We start from the raw sequence: 17,735 nt of genomic DNA on the forward strand, positions 1-17,735 counted from the left end.
AAGCGCTCTACCTCTGAGCCACCTTCCCAGCCCCTCCATGAGATTCTTATCTCCAAGAAAACCCTCTCCCTCCCTCCCTCTCTCCCTCCTTCCCTCCCTCCCTCCCTCTCTCTCTCTCTCTCTCTCTCACACACACACACACACACATTGCCACACCAAAAACACACACTAAAAGAATGAAGACTATGTAGCATGTTACTAATGCCAGTTGCTCCAGGAAGGAATCCCACTTTGAAGAGTTTTTCATTCACCCGCTCACATCCTGTTGTGCCTTGAATAATTTACACTAAACTTATTCAACTCTAGAAAACCAAGTGGTAGAGCGCTCACCTTGAGCTGAAGAGCTGAGGGACAGCACCCAGACCCAGAGTTCAAGTCCAATGACCAACAATAAAATAAAATAACCCCCCTTGAATGTGAAACATGTCTACCAAGTTGCTCGGAGCATGCCACCACACTGCTCAGCACCTCTGAGGGCAGAAGCAGCCTGTTGGATGTGGATTAGGGTGGTTTGTAATGTCTTAGCATTGTAAATGCCATGGTGATAACTAGCCATGTGCAGATTTATGTGCTTTGATGATTCTTTCCTCAGAGATAGTTCATGGGAATGGAGTTCCTCAGCTCAGGGATACACATTCAAAACCAAGCGCCCACCATAACGATGTACACAGTGGTGTTCAGGGAAAAGCAAATTTTTTCTCTCCTTGTCCTCAGGCTTCTCCCCAGTAGCCATCATGGGCCCCCGGTCCTTCCAGGTCTCTCTCTGGACATCTCAGAGTACTCATCTGCCAGGCTTCCCAGCTACAGAAACCAAAAAACTATACCAACTGGTAAGTTGCTGCTGCTGGGGAAGTTTCCACTTACCATTCCTGTCTGCCTACACTGCTCTCTTGTTTTTCTTTTTGTCAAGAGTATTCTGTGGGGCTGGGAAGGTGGCTCAGTGGTAGAGTAGCTTGCCTTGCATGCATGAAGCCCTGGGTTCGATTCCTCAGCACCACATAAGCAGAAAAAACTGAAAGTGGCGCTGTGGCTCAAGTGGTAGAGTGCTAGCCTTGAGTTGAAGAGCTGAAGGACAGTGCCCAAGCCCAGAGTTCAGGCCCCATGACTGACAAAGAAAAAAAAAAGAGTATTCTGCGTTTGTTACAGCTTCTTTCCTTCCCTCTTTCCTTCCTTCCTTCCCTCTTTCTCTCCTTCTTTCTTCCCTGCCTGCCTTCCTCCTCCTCCTCCTCCTTTGTCTTCCTCTTTCCTTCTTGCTTGCTTGCTTTTCTTTCTCTTCTTTCAACCTCAATCTTAAAACCTCAGCCTCCTGAGTAGCTAGAATTATAGGCATGACCCTCCGGCACCCAGCTTGCTAGGTTTCTTATTAATGTAACTTTCTTACTGGTGAGATCTTTTCATACATATTTTACTTTCGTATTATTCATGTTATCATTTGTATTTTTCATATTTCTTATTTATATTTCTTTTTAACTATCTTATAATAGCTGTACAAACAGGTTTTGATTTAACATGCCCATTTATGTGTACAATGCAACTTGATTAGTCATATCCACCCACCCAGGATTTTCCTTCCCTCTTTTTGCTGTTGTTTAAAGACAGGATTTTGCTATTAGTCCCAGCTGGCCTCAAACTCTAGATCCTCTTGCCTCACCTTCCAAGTGCTGGGGTTATAGGCATATACCACCACACCCAGTTGTTTCATACATATTTCTTATTTGGTGCTAGAGTAACCCTGAAAACAAAATGAAACAAACCCACCTTTTAATAAACTCAAATCCCTAACTGGTCCCCCACCATCTGACCCCAGTGGCTCTTGGCCCTGTATCCCAACATTGTCTGGAACAATTTCCTGCTGTCCAGAAATAGCCATGCAACCTCTCTCCTGGCCTGAATGGTTGACACCACTATCACCCTGAGGATCAGCCCTACCGCCATCTCCCAGGGAACATGTGGCAGCAGGGCCAGCGGCAGGGTGCCTGGCCTCTGCAGAAAGGCCCTGAATTGGTTTCATGCTCTGCAGTCCCTGGCCTGAAATCCATAATTGTATTTTATTTTTAAAGGGCTGCACATTTTCATTCTGCACTGGAATCTGCCAGTTAGGTAGCCTGGGGTACTTGTGTACCTTGGGCCTCTCACATAACATGATGCACTCCTTAACATTAGGGTCATCTGAGCCCCTTCTGTACCCTAGCATCCTACAGAGGACAAATGGATGGATGCATGAATGAATACCCAAAACGTATTAGGAATGCATGTTTGAATGAGTGAATGAACGAAAAAGAGAGGAAAGAAGGCAAGAGCCTGTTATACAATGAAGACTAGGGTAAGAGAAATTTTGAGTTTAAGAAAAGTTCAGAGGGGGCGGGGAGGCTGGGATGGTGGCTTAGTGGTAGAGTGCTTGCCTCACGTGCATGAAGCCCTGGATTTGACACTCAGTACCACAGAAACAGAAAAAGCCAGAAGTGGTGGTGTGGCTCGAGTGGTAGAGTGCTAGCCTTGAGCAAAGGAAGCTCAGGGACAGTGCCCAGGCCCTGAGTTCAAGCCCAGGACTGGAAAAAAAAGTTGAGGGGTTGGAGGCAGGCTTGGTTGGTAGAGTGCAAGCCAATGGACAAAGGTCAGGTACCGAGTTCAAGTCCCAGTCTCACAACAAAAAAAAGAAAAGAAAAGTTGGGAGGGCATTTCAAGCAAAGGATCAGCACAGGCAACAACACCACAAGTGAAAATCCCCCTTAGTCAGGACTCTGGGAAAGCATCTTCACCAGCCTCAACTAAACCCCGAACCTGGGGAAGCGGAAGAGGAAGGGTGGTGGCTGTCCTCTGGAAGGAGCTGTGTCCCCAGAGTGGGCTTCAGGAGAAAGCCCTGGCATCCACAAAAGGAAGGACTAATTAGTACCCTCACAGACCTCTCCTTCACTGGGGAGTGGTGAGAGGTCAGGCCAGGAAGTCAAGGAGCCAATGGGAGAGCTCCACTCAGAGGCAGGCCATGCAGGCTTGGTGATCTTAATGACCAATCAATGCTTTGCTACCATGTGCCTCTGGCCTGGGGGTAGCAGTCATGCCCCAAGCGCCCATCAGCTGATATGAATTCTCTGGGCCCCAGAACCTGCAGGCCAGCTCCCCACCGCCCCTCCCCCAGCCCCAATCACAGACTGTATTCCCATCCCCCAAACTGAATGCTCATCAGTGTCCCAGGAACAGTGGAGGTGGGGGTGGGGGTGGGGGGAAAGCAGCCCAGCAGTGAGTGTCCAGCTGCCAAAAGGGACAGTGTCACATATGGTGTATAACATGTGTACACTGATATATGTGATAGACAATTTGCTCCAGGAAAGTTAGAATGAACTTGTGACTTTAAATGAGCATCATTATTCCACAATACTGTGAAATTGGGGAAATTATGTAATCACTTAATCACAATTAAAAAAAAAAGAACCTCGGGGTAGGGAGGGAGGGAAAGGATGGTAGGGGGAAAACAATGGAGGGGGTAACAATGCTCAATAGGAAGTGTACTCATTACCTTACTCATGTAACTGTAACCAACCCTCTGTATAGTATCTTTACAATAAAAAATATATATAAAAAAAGAATAAATATGAAGCATGAAATGTGAAAAAAAAAAGGGACAGTGTCCAGAGGACGAAGGGTTTATGGGCTTACAGCCAAGAAGAGGACCCCATGGGTTGCAAAACCCTTGAAAGACTGTACAGATTGACTATCCCTACACAAGGTGCCTGGGATCAAAAATGTGACAGATTTGGGGTTGCTTCTTTCTTCTTTAAATTTCTGAATATTTGCCAGGTGCCGGTAGCTCATGCCTGTAATCCTAGCTACTCAGGAAGCTGAGATCTGAGGATCAAAGTTCAAAGCCAGCCTGGAAAGAAAAGTCTATGAGACTCATATCTCCAGTTAACCACCAGAAAATTGGAAGCCTCGCGAGTGAAAAGAGCTCAGGGACAGCGCCCAGGCCCTGAGTTCAAGCCCCATGACCAACATTAAAAAAAAAAAGAGTATTTGCATACATAATTAGATATCATGGAAGTGGACCAGAAATCTAAAATACAATTTACCTTCATATACAACTAATACATTGAGCCTGAAGGTCTTGGTATAAGTTTATCATTTCCTGTAATTGTGTGTACTGAGTCATCAGAAAAAGTTGTCATTCTGCCAATTATTCACATGGAAATCTGTGGGTATTTGGTACAGCACCATTCCCAATGCTAAATGTATATGGTACTGATAAGCAATTTCATCTTGTATTTATTTTCTTTATTTTTTTTTGAGGTAGAATCTCATTAAGTAGCCCAGGTTGGACTCAAATCTCAAATTGAAACTTGCCTGCCTCAGCCTCCTGGGTGTTGGGATTACAGGCATGGGCCACCACACTATCAACAATCTCCCTCCCTCCCTCTCTCTCTCTCTCTGAACTTGGGGCCTCACACTTGCAGTCAGATGCTCTACCCCTTGAACTATGCCCCATTCCCTAAGCATGCTTATCTTCTGATACACTTGCTCACACACAAGCACACAAGTACTTAGCTGTAGAAATCATGAAGTACCATTAATGCAGTGTAACTAGGCAGCACAGAAGTATTGCCAGGAAGGACACTTGCATCACTGTGACCTGCAACAGCAGCATCAGATATAGGCAGATTTCAATCTGGGCCTCACTGCTTTCCGTCCATCCTATCTTTTCACCAGAGCCCTGAGTTCAAGCCCCAGTTCAAGAAAACAGGAAAAGAAAAGATTTTTCCTGTTTTGCTGCTCACTGGCCCCAGGACACCCTGGTCATATGGTTGAATGAACAAGATCACACTTGGGGGGGGGGGGAAAGCACGGGAAGCACATGGAAGGAGCATTATAAAACACTGAAACAACCAACCACCAGCTAAACGCTCATGGCTACCTAGAACCGGGAACACCCAAGGACTCCAGGTCTTCACGCCTGGTTGCAGGCTTTTTTTTTTTTAACTTCTCCTCTCTCTCCCTCCTCCTTTTTGTACTAGGTCTTGAACTCAGGGCCTGAGTACTGTCCCTGAGCGTCTTTGCGCAGTGGTATTCTACCACTTGAGCCACAGCTCCATTTATGGCGTTTTGCTGGTAACTTGGAGACAAGAGTCTCACAAAGCCCTGGCTGGCTGCGGACTCAGCCTCCTGGAGAGCTGAGGGTGACAGGGGTGAGCCACCAGCGGCCCCCACCCCCCTGCAGACACAGCCTTGAACTGATCGGACAGCTCCCAGAGGCTGGGTGTGCTGCTGCTGCACGTCACACTTCAGCCACCCCCCCGCTGTTGGCTCTGCTTCCTGGGTAAGGAAACGGAGACCTGAAGTTACAAAGCTGGTGACTGTACCCCCGGGTTTTTCTAACCCAACCCTCTTCTCCCCGCGCAGACAAAGGTAAGCAGAGTGGCTGTGCGTGGCCGGGGGCCGGGGCTGGGATGGATGAGGCGGGGGGCGCTCCGCACTGGCCAGGGCCCCCGGGGGAGATACAATTCCGGGCTTTGGTGGCCCAGGAACCTCTTAGGAGAGAATCCTCGGCCCGGAGGTGACAGCGGCACCTTCGCCGCCCCGGCTGGTGCCAGGGCGCCGGGCTCCAGTGCCAGCTCCGCCTCCAGCTCCCGCGGATCACGCTTTTCTGGCCCAGCTCAGGTGCGGACCAATCAGAGCTCAGGGGCGCCTAGAGCCCGCGCTCGCCTAGCCGCGTCTCTATTGCCCCCTGGTGGACAAATCGGTGACGACGCCTCTGTCGGATCCCAGGAGAGGACGCCAGCGATGGCCCCTGAGATGCTGACCCGTGGCCCTGGACGCGTGAATGGAGTGCCCACAGGCCTCCTTTCCAGGCCCTAAAGAGAGGGGAAGGGTCCCGAGAAGGACATGGGTGGGCCAGGTAGATTTGCAGCCACTTCCCTGCCTCTTAGAAGGGATTCATGGAAAGAGCCCAGGAGGCTGGGTGCAGCCCAGCATGCTCCAAGTCCTGAGTTCTATCACCAGCATGACTAAAAGACTTCATTTTTCAAAAATTGACTAAACGGTGTGAGCTTAGGCCTTCCCCTGCCCTTTCACTGGGCCTCTATTTCCCCATCTGTAGAAGATGGAGGTCAGATGGCCTCAGGACTCCTCTATTCAGGAATCTAAGTGGAAGCAGGAAAAAAAAAAAGTCCATGCGACTCTGCTATCTAATTAATCACCAAAAGCCAGAAGTGGAGCTGTGGCTTAAATGGTAGAACATCAGTCTTGAGCAGAAAAAGCTAAAGGTGAGCACCAGGCCCTGAGTTGAAGCCCCAGTACCAGCGCACACACACACACACACACACACACACACACGGCTGGGATTGTGGCTTGGTGGTAGAGTGCTTGCCTAGCATGCATGAAGCCTTGGGTTCAATTCCTCAGTACCACATAAATAACAACAACAAAAGCCAGAAGTGATGCTATGGCTCAAGCACTAGCCTTGCTAGCCTTGTGCAAAAGAACCTCAGGGATAGTGCCCAGGCCCTGAGTTCAAGCCCCACGACTGGCAAAAAACGAAGTCCTTGCCCTTGAGAAAAACAAAAACTGACAACCTAGTTCAGGTAGTCCACAAATATTTACAGCCTAGTCTGATCAAGTCCCAGCAGGATGTGTATACATCAGCCATGCTGGCAGGTGCGGTATCAGGACGATGAGCAGGTTTTAAGGAATGAAGGAACTAATAGGTACTGTATTCTTTGTTGTTGTTGGTGGTGGTGGTGGTGGTGGTGGTTGTGGGGCCTGAACTCTGAGCCTGGCACTGTCCCTCAGTTCTTCAGCTCAAGGCTAGCATTCTACCACTGGAGCCACAGCACCACTTCTGGCTTTTTCTGCTCATGTGGTGCTATAGAATTGAACCTAGGGCCTCATGCATGCAAGGCAAGCACTCTACCACTGAGCCACCTTCCCAGCCCCAGGTACTGAATTCTTTTACAAATAAAAGTGCCTGTAGATCCTAGTGAAAGTCCTACCTCCTGGTGGGAAAGCAGATAAGCAAACTGTGGTAGGGATAGTAAAACCTAAGGAACAGTAGGACTGCTCCTCCTCGTACCTAGTGTGAATACAGGAAACTAATGACTGTAATGAATCAGCTGAGGCAAGGGTCAGGCATGTCTGTTGAGCACTTGGTAATAAAAAGTCCTTAAATCTGCATATAAATCAATTTGAAGAGTCTGATTGGCCTGTTTGAATCAGGTAGGTATTCCTGGACCAATGGGTTATAGTCATGATGCTGAAGTGGGACCACATTTAGGGGGCGGGTATGTCCTGAGGAAGGAGGGTGGGGCCTGGCTGAGTCAGCTTAGGAAGGTCTGTGATTTTAATCTAGGTCATAAGTGAGTTTCCTTCCTTCCAGTCATGAGAAAGTCTTCTGCACCAGGTAACAGGCCACTATGTGGATTGTCCAATATTTGACTGTTGAACAGAAAAATACCAACTCTGCTTTAAGGAAAGTTTATTTTCTCAGGCAAATTGAGTTACTACAGTTAACCTGAATGTCAGGGCAGATAAAATGTGAAAGTATCCATCCTGGCCACCCAGGGGACCATGTGAAGGCAGGCACATACAAGAGAAAAATTATTATAAGGTTTATTAGAGAGGCCATATCCCTTCACCCCCTTGTCTCCACCCCCACCCCCACACTCCCACCCCCACCCAGGGAGCAATGTGGCATCTGCCCCATCCAGGTGGTAGCTCTGGGGCTAGTGGCGGGTACTCTGCATGGGCAGGTAGGTCTGGGCGGAGAGTGGGAGCTCTAGGCAGGGAGTTGCTCAGGTCTGGGTGAAGCTGAGGACCTGAGGTGAGGAGAATGCTAACAATATATACTTCCATAGTCACAGAGATGAAGTCATGAATCTATGTCTTTATAAAATATATAGGTGGAATCTCCAGGTAGGCAGGATACAGCAAACAAAAAAGTCATAAATCAACATACTTACCAGTGGCAAAGGAAAGAACATCAAATCTCTCTTCCTCAAAGATAGAATCTGGCAGACTTCTGCCCAGGCTAGTTTGAAACTGCAATCCTCCAGATCTCAGCCTTCAGAGTAGCTAGGATGACAGAGGTATGAGCCATGTGGCACCTGGCTGCAATCTTTAATATGGAATATAGCTTCTTCATAGAACTTCTTCACCTTTAGCTTTTCACACAATTCGTGTGTCCCCCCGCCTCCCTCCTTTCCCCCCATGTACCTTCAGTCACATCACTTGCCTTTTCCTGGAAACTATTGTTCTCTCTTCACTTTCCTCTTACTGGAACTTCCCTCTCCCATTACTCTCCGGAGGCAGGGGGTGGGGGTGGCAGGGCAGATACTGGGGCTTGAACTCAGGACCCTGTAGTCTCAATTGGCTTTTTCACTAAACACCAGCATTCAATCATTTGAGCCATACCCCCACTTTTGGCTTTTTGGAGGTTAATTAGAAATAAGAGTTTCATGGACTTTCCTGCCCAGGCGGGCTTCAAACTGAGATCCTTAGATCTCATCCACCCGAATAGCTAGGGGTACAGCCCCCTTTATTCTTCTCTCACCCCGTTTTATAAACAATAGCCTGGGGAAGGTGTTTGGGCCAAGGGAGTCCAGCAGGGGGCAGCTCAGAAGGACCAAACTGTGATGCTTCTCCTTTCCAAGAGGGAGCACACTGTCTGTGACTGCTGGCACCCCTTCCAAGGTGCAACTCAACTCTGGAAACAAGACTCACATGTAATGAGATAAAGGATAAGCAATCAATCCCCAGTTTCCAGATGAGCAGACCAGGGTCCTGAAAAGAGTGGTGGTGGATGATAGCCTAGAGTTTCACAGCAGCCTGAGTTCTACTTCAATTGCCCCGACCCCCAACCAGTGGCCTCAGCTCTGTTCGCCTGCTGCCCCAGGTCCTGGGAGGACTGCTCTTGGAACCTGCTGGATCCTGAGGCATCAGTTCTTAGACCACTCATGCTTGAACCAATACCCTCCCCCCTCTCCCTAATCAATCTTCCTGTCTGTTCCCAGGACCTCTATGCATCCATGCAACCAAACTGTGGGTAGGAGGAAAGGGGTTTAAAGGCACAGTTCTGAATCCTGGTGGCCCTAATCTAATGTCCACTCCATCAGCTCTACTTGGAGACTCCAACACCACTGTTCCCACTGTGTCCTAGACTGCTCACTAAGCCCCTGGGTGTGTTACCTCACTGTACCCTCAAATGAGGCACATAAAGCACAGCTGAGGGTATAAGTAAGTGAGCTGCCTGCTCCGCTGGTAAATGGTAAGGCAGGACTGACTTCAACTCAGTAAATGTGATGTCAGGCAAAGACTTTGAACCACTGTGTCTGAGCCTCCAGTCCTGTGACATCCACACTCTCCTTTTTTTCTTTTTTGGCGGTCATGGGGCTTGAACTCTGGGCCTGGGCACTGTTCCTAAGCTCTTCAGCTCAAGGCGAGGGCTCTACCACTTGCGCCACAGCGCCACTTCTGGTTTTCTAGTGGTTTATTGGAGATAAGAGCCTCACAGACTTTCCTGCCCGGGCTGGCTTTGAACCATGATCCTCAGATTTCAGCCTCGTGAGTAGCAAGGATTACAGGTGTGAGCCACCAGCACCCGGCTCTCCTTTTTTTCTAAAAAGCTGCATAGAATAATGGCTGTCACCCCCCAACCTCTCTTGTGGCTAGATGAAAATATGTGGCTACTTCATTGTCAAGAGAGATGTACTTGGCTGCCAGCCTTTAGCTAGAAGGGGTATGTCCCCTTCTCTCCAGCTCATGTGGGTGTGAAAGTGGACCACACAATTCACATGGCTGCCACAGCAGATCGTGGAGCTTCTCTTGCTTGCCTTTGGCAGAAAGGCCAGACTTCCATAATGGGAAGATCTGTTCCGGTCTAGCTCTAAACAATCTGGTCTTATATTCTACCCTCACCCCAGGCCAGTCATCAGAAAAAGTTCATCCTAGTCTTTCTTTCTCTGCATTCCTAATTTCTCTCTCCATTTCCAGAAGACACCTATGTATCCTTGAAGACCTAAACCAAAGAGTACCTCCTGTGTGGAGCTGCTCCTGACCATCTCAGCAGAGTGAGTGCCTTTTTCCTCTGCTTCCATGTCATACCTACAGTTCTCTAGAGCCTCTGCCTCTCAGTTTTGTTGCCATATGAAGATGGAGTCATCTTTCTAATCTTCCTGGGGGCGGGGACCAAGTCTAGGCCATCTGTTGGTTATTGTACCCAGTGTGAGGCCAAGCATCAAGCCAGAGGAGAGTCAAGTTCAGCAAGGAGAGCCTGAGCAAGCGAGTGAGTAGGTAAATGAGAGAGAGAGAGAGAATGTGTATATGTACATGAATGAGCTGGCTTGGCTGAAGGCCCAGGCCAAGTAGACAGTGAGAATATCCAGAAATAATCCCAAATCAGGCCTAATGCCCACATGAAGGGGTACAGGGTGAGGGCGAGACTCAGCCATGGGTGGGTAGAGACTGGTTCAGGCAGGCTGTGGCCCTGTTGCCTGGATCACCAGCCCTCTGGGTGTGTTAGCCAAAGTAGATGGACTTTGGCTAACTGCTGACACTCAGACTTCAGTGACCCTCAGTGACCAGTGAGTATTTTAGGCTAGGGCTGAGCATCACCTGCTCCCTTGGCCTCACTTGTAGGGCAAAGGGGAACCTGCCAGCCTGATGAAGGGCCAACTCTAAGACAGGACACCGGAAAAAATTGTCCTCTCTCTGCTCGGTCACCCTCTTCCCCACTTGGAAATTACTTTTTTGAGCCATGGATCATCAGTGCTTGAAGGATGAAGAGATTGGAAGCTTGACTCTCCCTCTCCCCCCATGGAGCTGGGACCCTGAAGGGAAGAGCAAGGTCCAAGGTCACAATGTAGGAAGAAGTGCAGGAGATAGACATTACAGGAAAAGGGCAGAATAGCAGTGAAGAGTTGGTCTGTTGAGTTCAGGTCCTGGCTTTCCTCTGAAATCTGGGAGAGGACTCACACACAATTCCTGCATTATTACCAGGATGGAGATGAAAGACAACCACCACTGAGTCTAGCACTGGCACAAGACAAGGGATCCGTAGATTTTAGCTAGCACAATGACACAATCTCTCCAGGGGCTCCAGTCCTTCTAGAGGTGGACTTTTTCTGCTCACCTAGTGTCCTTGTTTACTATGGAGTCCACACATGCTGTTCCCCTAGACCTCCAGGCAAGCCCCTGACAATCTCAGGTCCTCAGAAAAGCGGGAGCCAGGCTATGGCCTTGGCTCTCTACCTGCTTCCTGGAACTTGCCTGGCCCTGGATTCCCAAGGCCAACATCCACCCTCTGCCAGCTCTCCTCATTCCAGAACATACAGTGGTCACATTTCCTCACCAACTAGGTTCATCAAGCCTCCTGGAACTTCCTGAATCTTTCTAGAATCTTGGGCAGACTGTTCCTGAACAGAGTGCACTCTGAGGTATGACCACTGTGCCATTAAGGCCAGGAGAAGGGACAGAAAATTAGGGGATAGAGGCCAGGCCATAGGGAGGGTAGATACCAATCTGGAAAGCAGACTACCCAATCTAATTAGAGATTATTTTAGATTTTGGCAGGGTAACTTCTTCATTTAAGGAGGAAACTGTAGTTTGAAGGGGGATGGGAGGAGGAAGCAGAGTCAACCCCAAGGCAGGGACTTTGTTTCATTACTTCGTAGGAATAGCCCTGTCTTCAAAGAAAGTTGTCTTTGAGATCCAGGCTACCAGGAACAGCCAGAAGGGTGAGTCTTGTCTGGAGAACTCAGTTCCTTCTACATCCACCCATGGGTGCTGCAGGGAGAAAAGAGGACAGGAAGAAAGTTGAGAAGGAACAGAATTTTCAAGCAAAGAGAACACTGGAGTGAACCAGTGGCTCTCTTTGCTCTGGAGAAACTAATGTTAAGCAACTACCCAAACACTTGCCAGGCACCATGCACAGAAGAGGGCAACACAGGCCTGTTCAACCCTAGAGAGCCTCCGAGAGACTCAGAGGTCAGTAGATTACATCAGAGCAGGGTCTGGGCCATGATGGGGGATACTGGGCTGCCCAGAGACTGGACAGTGAAGCTGAAAACTTCATAGTATTAACTAAAAGATGGTAGGGGCCAGGCACCGGTGGTTCAGGCTTGTAATCCTAGCTACTCAGGAGGCTGAGATCTGAGGATCTCAGTTCAAAGCTAGCTCAGGCAGATACATCTGTAAGACTCTTAATTCCAGCTAACCAGCAAAAAAACCAGAAGTAGAAGAGTTGTTCAATTGATGGACCAAAGAAAGCTAAATGAAAGCACAAGGCCTTGAGTTCAAGCCCCAGTACTGGTACTAAATAAATAAAAAACAAAGGAATAAACAAAGAAAGAAATAAAAGATAGTAGGGGCTAGGCAGAAAGAGCATTGGAGGCAAGCAGCGGAAGATGAGCCTGGTGGCCTGGCAAAAGGGAAGTGGGTGCAGGAGAGGCAGCAGGTGCTAGGGCACTGGGCCATGACATGAAACAGAACTTGTGCAAGAGAGACACAGCCAGGGAAAGAGGCTGGAAGCGAGATGACCTTTGCCCTGCATTCCCACCCATGTACACTGTCTCAGACTCTTGAGTCCTTGGGAGGCCAGCTAAGTACAGATCCTGATGGGTTAGTTTGTTTGTTTGGATAAACAGACCTAAAGAGATCATGATGCACCAGAGATCACTGGCTGGTATATAAGTAAGAGAGGCAGAACTAGAACTCAAGTCCAGAGCCCTTAAAGTTAGTGGAGCTAGTTCACTTACTCCTGACTCATTCATTTGAGATACTGAACTCTCTACCACCTTCCAGGCTTGATTCTCAGAGCAGGATTTTTGGTAATAGATTAGATCAATGAAACAGAGGAGAGCAGGCCAAGGAGTTTGGGCTCCCTTCTGTTAGTCACCGAGAGAGAAGGGTTGGTTTCTGGGAAGGAAGAGGACCCTTCTCCCTGGCTGCCACTGTTCCCGGGGCAGGGAAGGGCACTGCTCTCTTTCTGGGAGAGCGGTGGCCATACGCAGCAGTTTCCCAGAAGTAAATTAGTGTTGAGTACACCTGTACCGATTGCCCCCATTTGTCCTCTCGGACCCACAGTCTCCCAAACTCTTGGGAAACAGGGAAGCAGGTTTCTTACCACAGAAGGAACACTCTCCTGTGGCGGCAGTTCCCTTGTGCTGTGCTGTGCTGTGCTCTCCTGTCTCCTTTGGGTTACTACTGAGCCAAGCACAGTGCCTGGCCATAGGAGATGACCATTATAGTAGGCTGGACAGACTATTCTTTTTGTGTGTGTGTGTGAGGGGGAGGGGCCTTGAATTGAGGGCCTAGCCACTATCCTTAAGCTGTTATGCTCAAGGCTGGTGCCCTACCCCATGAGCCAGAGCTCTACTTCCAGTTTTTTGTTTTTGCTGATCCTGGGGCTTCAACCCAGGGCCTGGGCTCTGTTCCCAAGCCTCTCTGTGCTCAAGACTAGTGCTCTACCACTTGAGTCATAGCACCACTTCTGGCTTTTTCTGAGTACTTTATTGAAAGTCTCATAGACTTTCCTCCTCTGGCTGGTTTTGAACTATAGTCCTCAAATCTCAGCCTCCTGAGTAGTTAGGATTATAGGCATGAGCCACCAGCTCCCTGCTGGACCAGTTGTTGAAAGAGGAATAAGGAAGAGAAGATGACACTTACCTGTAATATCTGAAAGCAGCTCCAGGGCCTCAGGAGAAGCTGGCCACAGATCCTTTCTTATTGACTCAGGGTTTCACAGTGACTTGGTCATTAGACTGTCCTGGAAAGGAAGCCTGGAAGGGAGAAAGAGGAGGGAATTACCACTCACTAAATATTAGCTTATGTCAGCCTTACCAGTTCTTCTCTTTTTCATTGATGCTGGGGATTGAACCCAGGACCTCATACATACTACCCAAGAGCTCATAACCCAACCCCATTTATTCTCTCCTGTAATCCTTAAGACAACCCTGAGAACCCTGTAATCCACTGAAGGGAAAGATGACTCAGAGGTCATAGCTAGTAAGTGTCAGGCCTGGGATGTAGAGTCAGGCCTCTTTCCCAACCGAACATGCTATGCACCAGGGGAGTGGTTCAGAAGCTGGGGAAGAAGGATTACCTAAGACCTGCTGAGTCCATGGCCCCACTACCAATACTGGAGAAGAGAAAAACTCCCCGATGTAGGTATTAGGAATGTGATGAGGAGTATTATGGATGGTGGGGAGAGGGGTAAAATGAGGTCTCTGTGTTCCTAGATCAGAAAAGCCCCACTCAGCTGCTTTGGCCTCTGCCTCTAGGCTCTCTCCCATGCTAGAAGCACATTTCTGATGGAGGCATCCAGATGGCAGGGAGGGCCCAGGAAACAGCTGAACATGCTGAGCAGACCTCCTTCTGCTCCCCTCTCCATGGCCCCATGCATCATCCGGTGGAGCTGCCCCATCTCATTGGCTCCCTCCTAGTTACTCATCTCTCTTCTTCTCCATCTTCCCAGCCCACGGTTTCCATGGAAACAGAGCCGTGACATCCCCAAAGGGCCAGGGCTGGGGAGATGCTGCTCTTGACAAGCACTGGTGTTCTGCTGCTTGCCACATGTTCAGGCTCATCTAGTTTTACCGAAGGCAAAAGGAGAGCAGGAAGAGGGACAAGGCGATCCCCCTCTCCCAGAGTAGTAATTGAGCAAGGAGGATGCATCCAGGGAAGCAGAGAAAAGTTCATACTTAGAAGGGAGGATGGAAACCATAAAGGAAGGAGTCAGCTTTGATGAGTGGATCAGAGTGGTCCCTGCAGCAGGGTAATTGGTCTGGGATGCCTCAAGACTCACATCTGCTGGTCGTGGCCACTCAGGCTTGCAATCCCAGTACTTGACTGAAACAGGAGGATCTCAAGTCTGAGGCCAGCCTGGGGTACATAACAGACACTTCTCAAAAACAAAACAGACAATAATTGATGACACGATGGCAGTATGAGCAGCAGCGAGCATTTAAGCGAGCCATGCTCTGGACTTTAAGTGTAGTCTTGCCCTTGCTCCCTAAATACCCCCATTTTCAAAGATGAGAGTGGCTTACATCAAGACTCAAGGCCACACCACTAGTATCCAGTGGAATCAGGACCAGAACACAGATCTTCAGGGTAGTACCTGCCAGTCTGTCCACAGCTTCCCATGCCTGCAATAGAAGGGCTATGTAGAGACACTCCTGAGTGCCTGGCCACTCAGTTGTCAGGAAAGGAGACCCTGCTCACACTCTAAAGGCTATGACCTTGAATTAGAAACTCTCCCCTCCATGGCATCTGCTCTGGTAGTGAGGTTATTGGGGCTCCATGCCCAGCCCTGAGGCCTGTCCCTGTAACTCTGGCAGAAATGAACTTCTCAGTTCTGGCAACTGGACTATTCAAAGGAATCAAAGCCTTAGGTAGGGCTGTGTGTGAGAGAGGACTCTTCCTCACTTGCCTTCTTCCAGGAACAGAGGAAGGGAGGCATGCAGACAAACAAGAGGTCCAGGAAGGAAGGTTTGCCACACACATACTACAGGCATGTGGCAGAGCTGGCCTGGCACCAGCGCTGACTGCTCTGTATCTACCCTGGACACCTTCTGCTGGCTGATGTACAGTTCACACCACTCTCTCATGCTCAGGGCCTTCCTATGGTCAGGAGTTCATTTAAACTCCTCTTCCTCTGAGTCCCCAATTCAGAATGGGCTTCCCAGAGTTGTCACACGAGGAATGTTCCCTGTCTAATGGGTACTTAGAAAATGCTTTTGCTAAAAAGCACAGACTCCTGATTTGGGCCCACAAGGTAGGTAAAGGCAGGAGAAAAACCTGGCATTCCTGCCCTCATTTCCTGTCTCCTTTGTCTTACAACTTTGAGTCAGACTCCTGCTTAGCTGTGTACATGCACAAGTTACTATCAGCTAGCAGCACCTAACCCATCTCATCCCTTTAAAGGCAGAAGGCATACAGATCAGAATGACTGAGGCCTCTTCCTATCTGCTTTCACAGACCCCTAAGAGGTACCTGAAAAGTCTCTGGTCATTTCTGTAAGCTGCAGTCGCCTTGGCTTCCAGGAACAGAAGAGCTTTCAGACACACCCCCTCATGATGAGGCCACCCCCAAACAAGGACAGTCATTGCATAGGAACTGCACTGTCGCCTCCAGCACTAGGGACTTCTTCCACCACCTTGCTGAACTAGAACTGAGATAGAGATCAACCAGTCCACAGTTTAACCAAGACTGCTGAATTATGCAGACCTCTCACCTCCTTCTCTGGGTGTTCCTCCATTTAAATCTAAAGTGCATGGCAGTACCCCCACGGTGAGCTAAAACACTTATTTTTCTGTCTTCCCCAAACTGTCATTTTGAGCCGGGTGCCAGTGGCTCACGCCTGTAATCCTAGCTACTTAGGAGGCTGAGATCTGAGGGTTGCAGTTCGATGCCAACCTGGGCAACCACCAGAAAACTGGAAGTGGAGCTGTGGCTTAAAGTAGAGCACTAGCCTTGAACAAAGGAGCAAAAGGACAGTGCCCAGGCCCTGAGTTCAAGCCCCATGACTGGAAACAAGCAAACGAAAAACTGTCATTTTGATTAAGCAATTTTCATTCATTTCATTTCTTTTGTTTATTTTCTTTGTAGTGACATGCTGGGACCCCTGGAGGCTCTGGCATAGAACTCCAGTCACATCTGGAGGGGAGCTACTTGAGTGGGTATCCTGTTCCATGCTGTCTCTCTCCATAGCAAGGTGGGCACCACACAGGTGCTTCATTTGTTTTGTCTACTTATTTACTTTGAGTCAGGATCTTACTCAGGCCAACCATCATCTCTCCCTCCATCCTTCCACCTTATAGTCTCCAGTGCTGAGTGCTTTGATGACCGCTGAATTAAGCCAGGTGTTGTGGTACAGGTCTATAATCCCTGCACACAGGAAATGCAGACAGAAGGATCTTTTTCTCATCCCTCCCTCCTTGATGAATTGAACTTAGGGCATGAAAGGACCCATGAAAGGATCTGCTACACCCGTGCCAGGGGACTATGCAGAGGCAGGCACAGGAGAAAGATTATTACAAGGTTTATTAGAGGCGCCATATGTCCCTGGGAGAGAGAGCACATGGAGGCCTCCGCTATTTAGGTAGCAGCAGGGTCTGGGGATAGGAAGTGAGGTAGATGGGAAATCAGGTGGGTCTGGGAAGAGAGAGAGAGAGAGAGAGGGGCCAGCATGTCTGGGTGGAGCTGAGGATTAAAGGTGGGCACAATGTTTACAGGGCATCTTGTCTGCTAGGCAAGCACTCTACCACTTGAGCCCCACCCCCAGACCTGGATGGCATGTTTGAGGATAGCCTGAACTATACAAAGGAAAGTAGAGAAGAGAGGGGAGAGGGGAGAAGAGGGAGGGGAGGAGAGGGGAAAGGGGGAGAGGATGTAAAAGTGATGAATTAATGAATCGGCTTTTGTGCAACTTCCTATAAAAGGAACGCCTATAAGGTTGGAAGGAAAATACCCCAACACCTAGTTCATGGATTTTGTTTTAAAAGCTTCGTGTGGCCAGGTCCAAAAGTCAAAGCAAGGTGAGCCTTAATGTTATTTAAAGTGTCAAACAATTGCACAGTAAACTCTTTAAGAAAGGGAGCAGTCTGTGCCCGCCACAGACTTGCTGTCAGCGCCTGGAGGAACCATCTGAAGGTCCAGCATTTCCAGATGGCGAGGGAGAGGGGGAAAGACCTGAGCCCAGGGCGCGGAGAAGCGTGGAATACCTGAGCAGGGGCGGGGGAGGGAGGAGGGGAGGG

At 49.0% G+C, this 17,735-nt stretch overlaps 1 protein-coding gene across 1 annotated transcript in view; it reads right to left on the reverse strand.

Annotated features, from left to right (window-relative positions):
- The window catches only part of Serinc2 (serine incorporator 2), a 40,419-nt gene extending 26,749 nt beyond the window's left edge, over window positions 1-13,670 (reverse strand). Inside the window, exons 1-3 of the mRNA XM_013020660.1 lie at window positions 13,645-13,670; window positions 11,645-11,763; window positions 7,944-8,055 (exon numbers count right to left, since the gene is read on the reverse strand). Coding sequence (XP_012876114.1) covers window positions 7,944-7,964 — 21 coding nt within the window. The 5' untranslated portion in view covers window positions 7,965-8,055; window positions 11,645-11,763; window positions 13,645-13,670. The remainder of the gene's footprint in view (window positions 1-7,943; window positions 8,056-11,644; window positions 11,764-13,644) is intronic.
- Window positions 13,671-17,735: the final 4,065 nt, after the last annotated feature.

Source organism: Dipodomys ordii, unplaced genomic scaffold, assembly GCF_000151885.1.
Source record: "Dipodomys ordii isolate 6190 unplaced genomic scaffold, Dord_2.0 Scaffold51, whole genome shotgun sequence".
Classification (NCBI taxonomy): Eukaryota; Metazoa; Chordata; class Mammalia; order Rodentia; family Heteromyidae; genus Dipodomys; species Dipodomys ordii.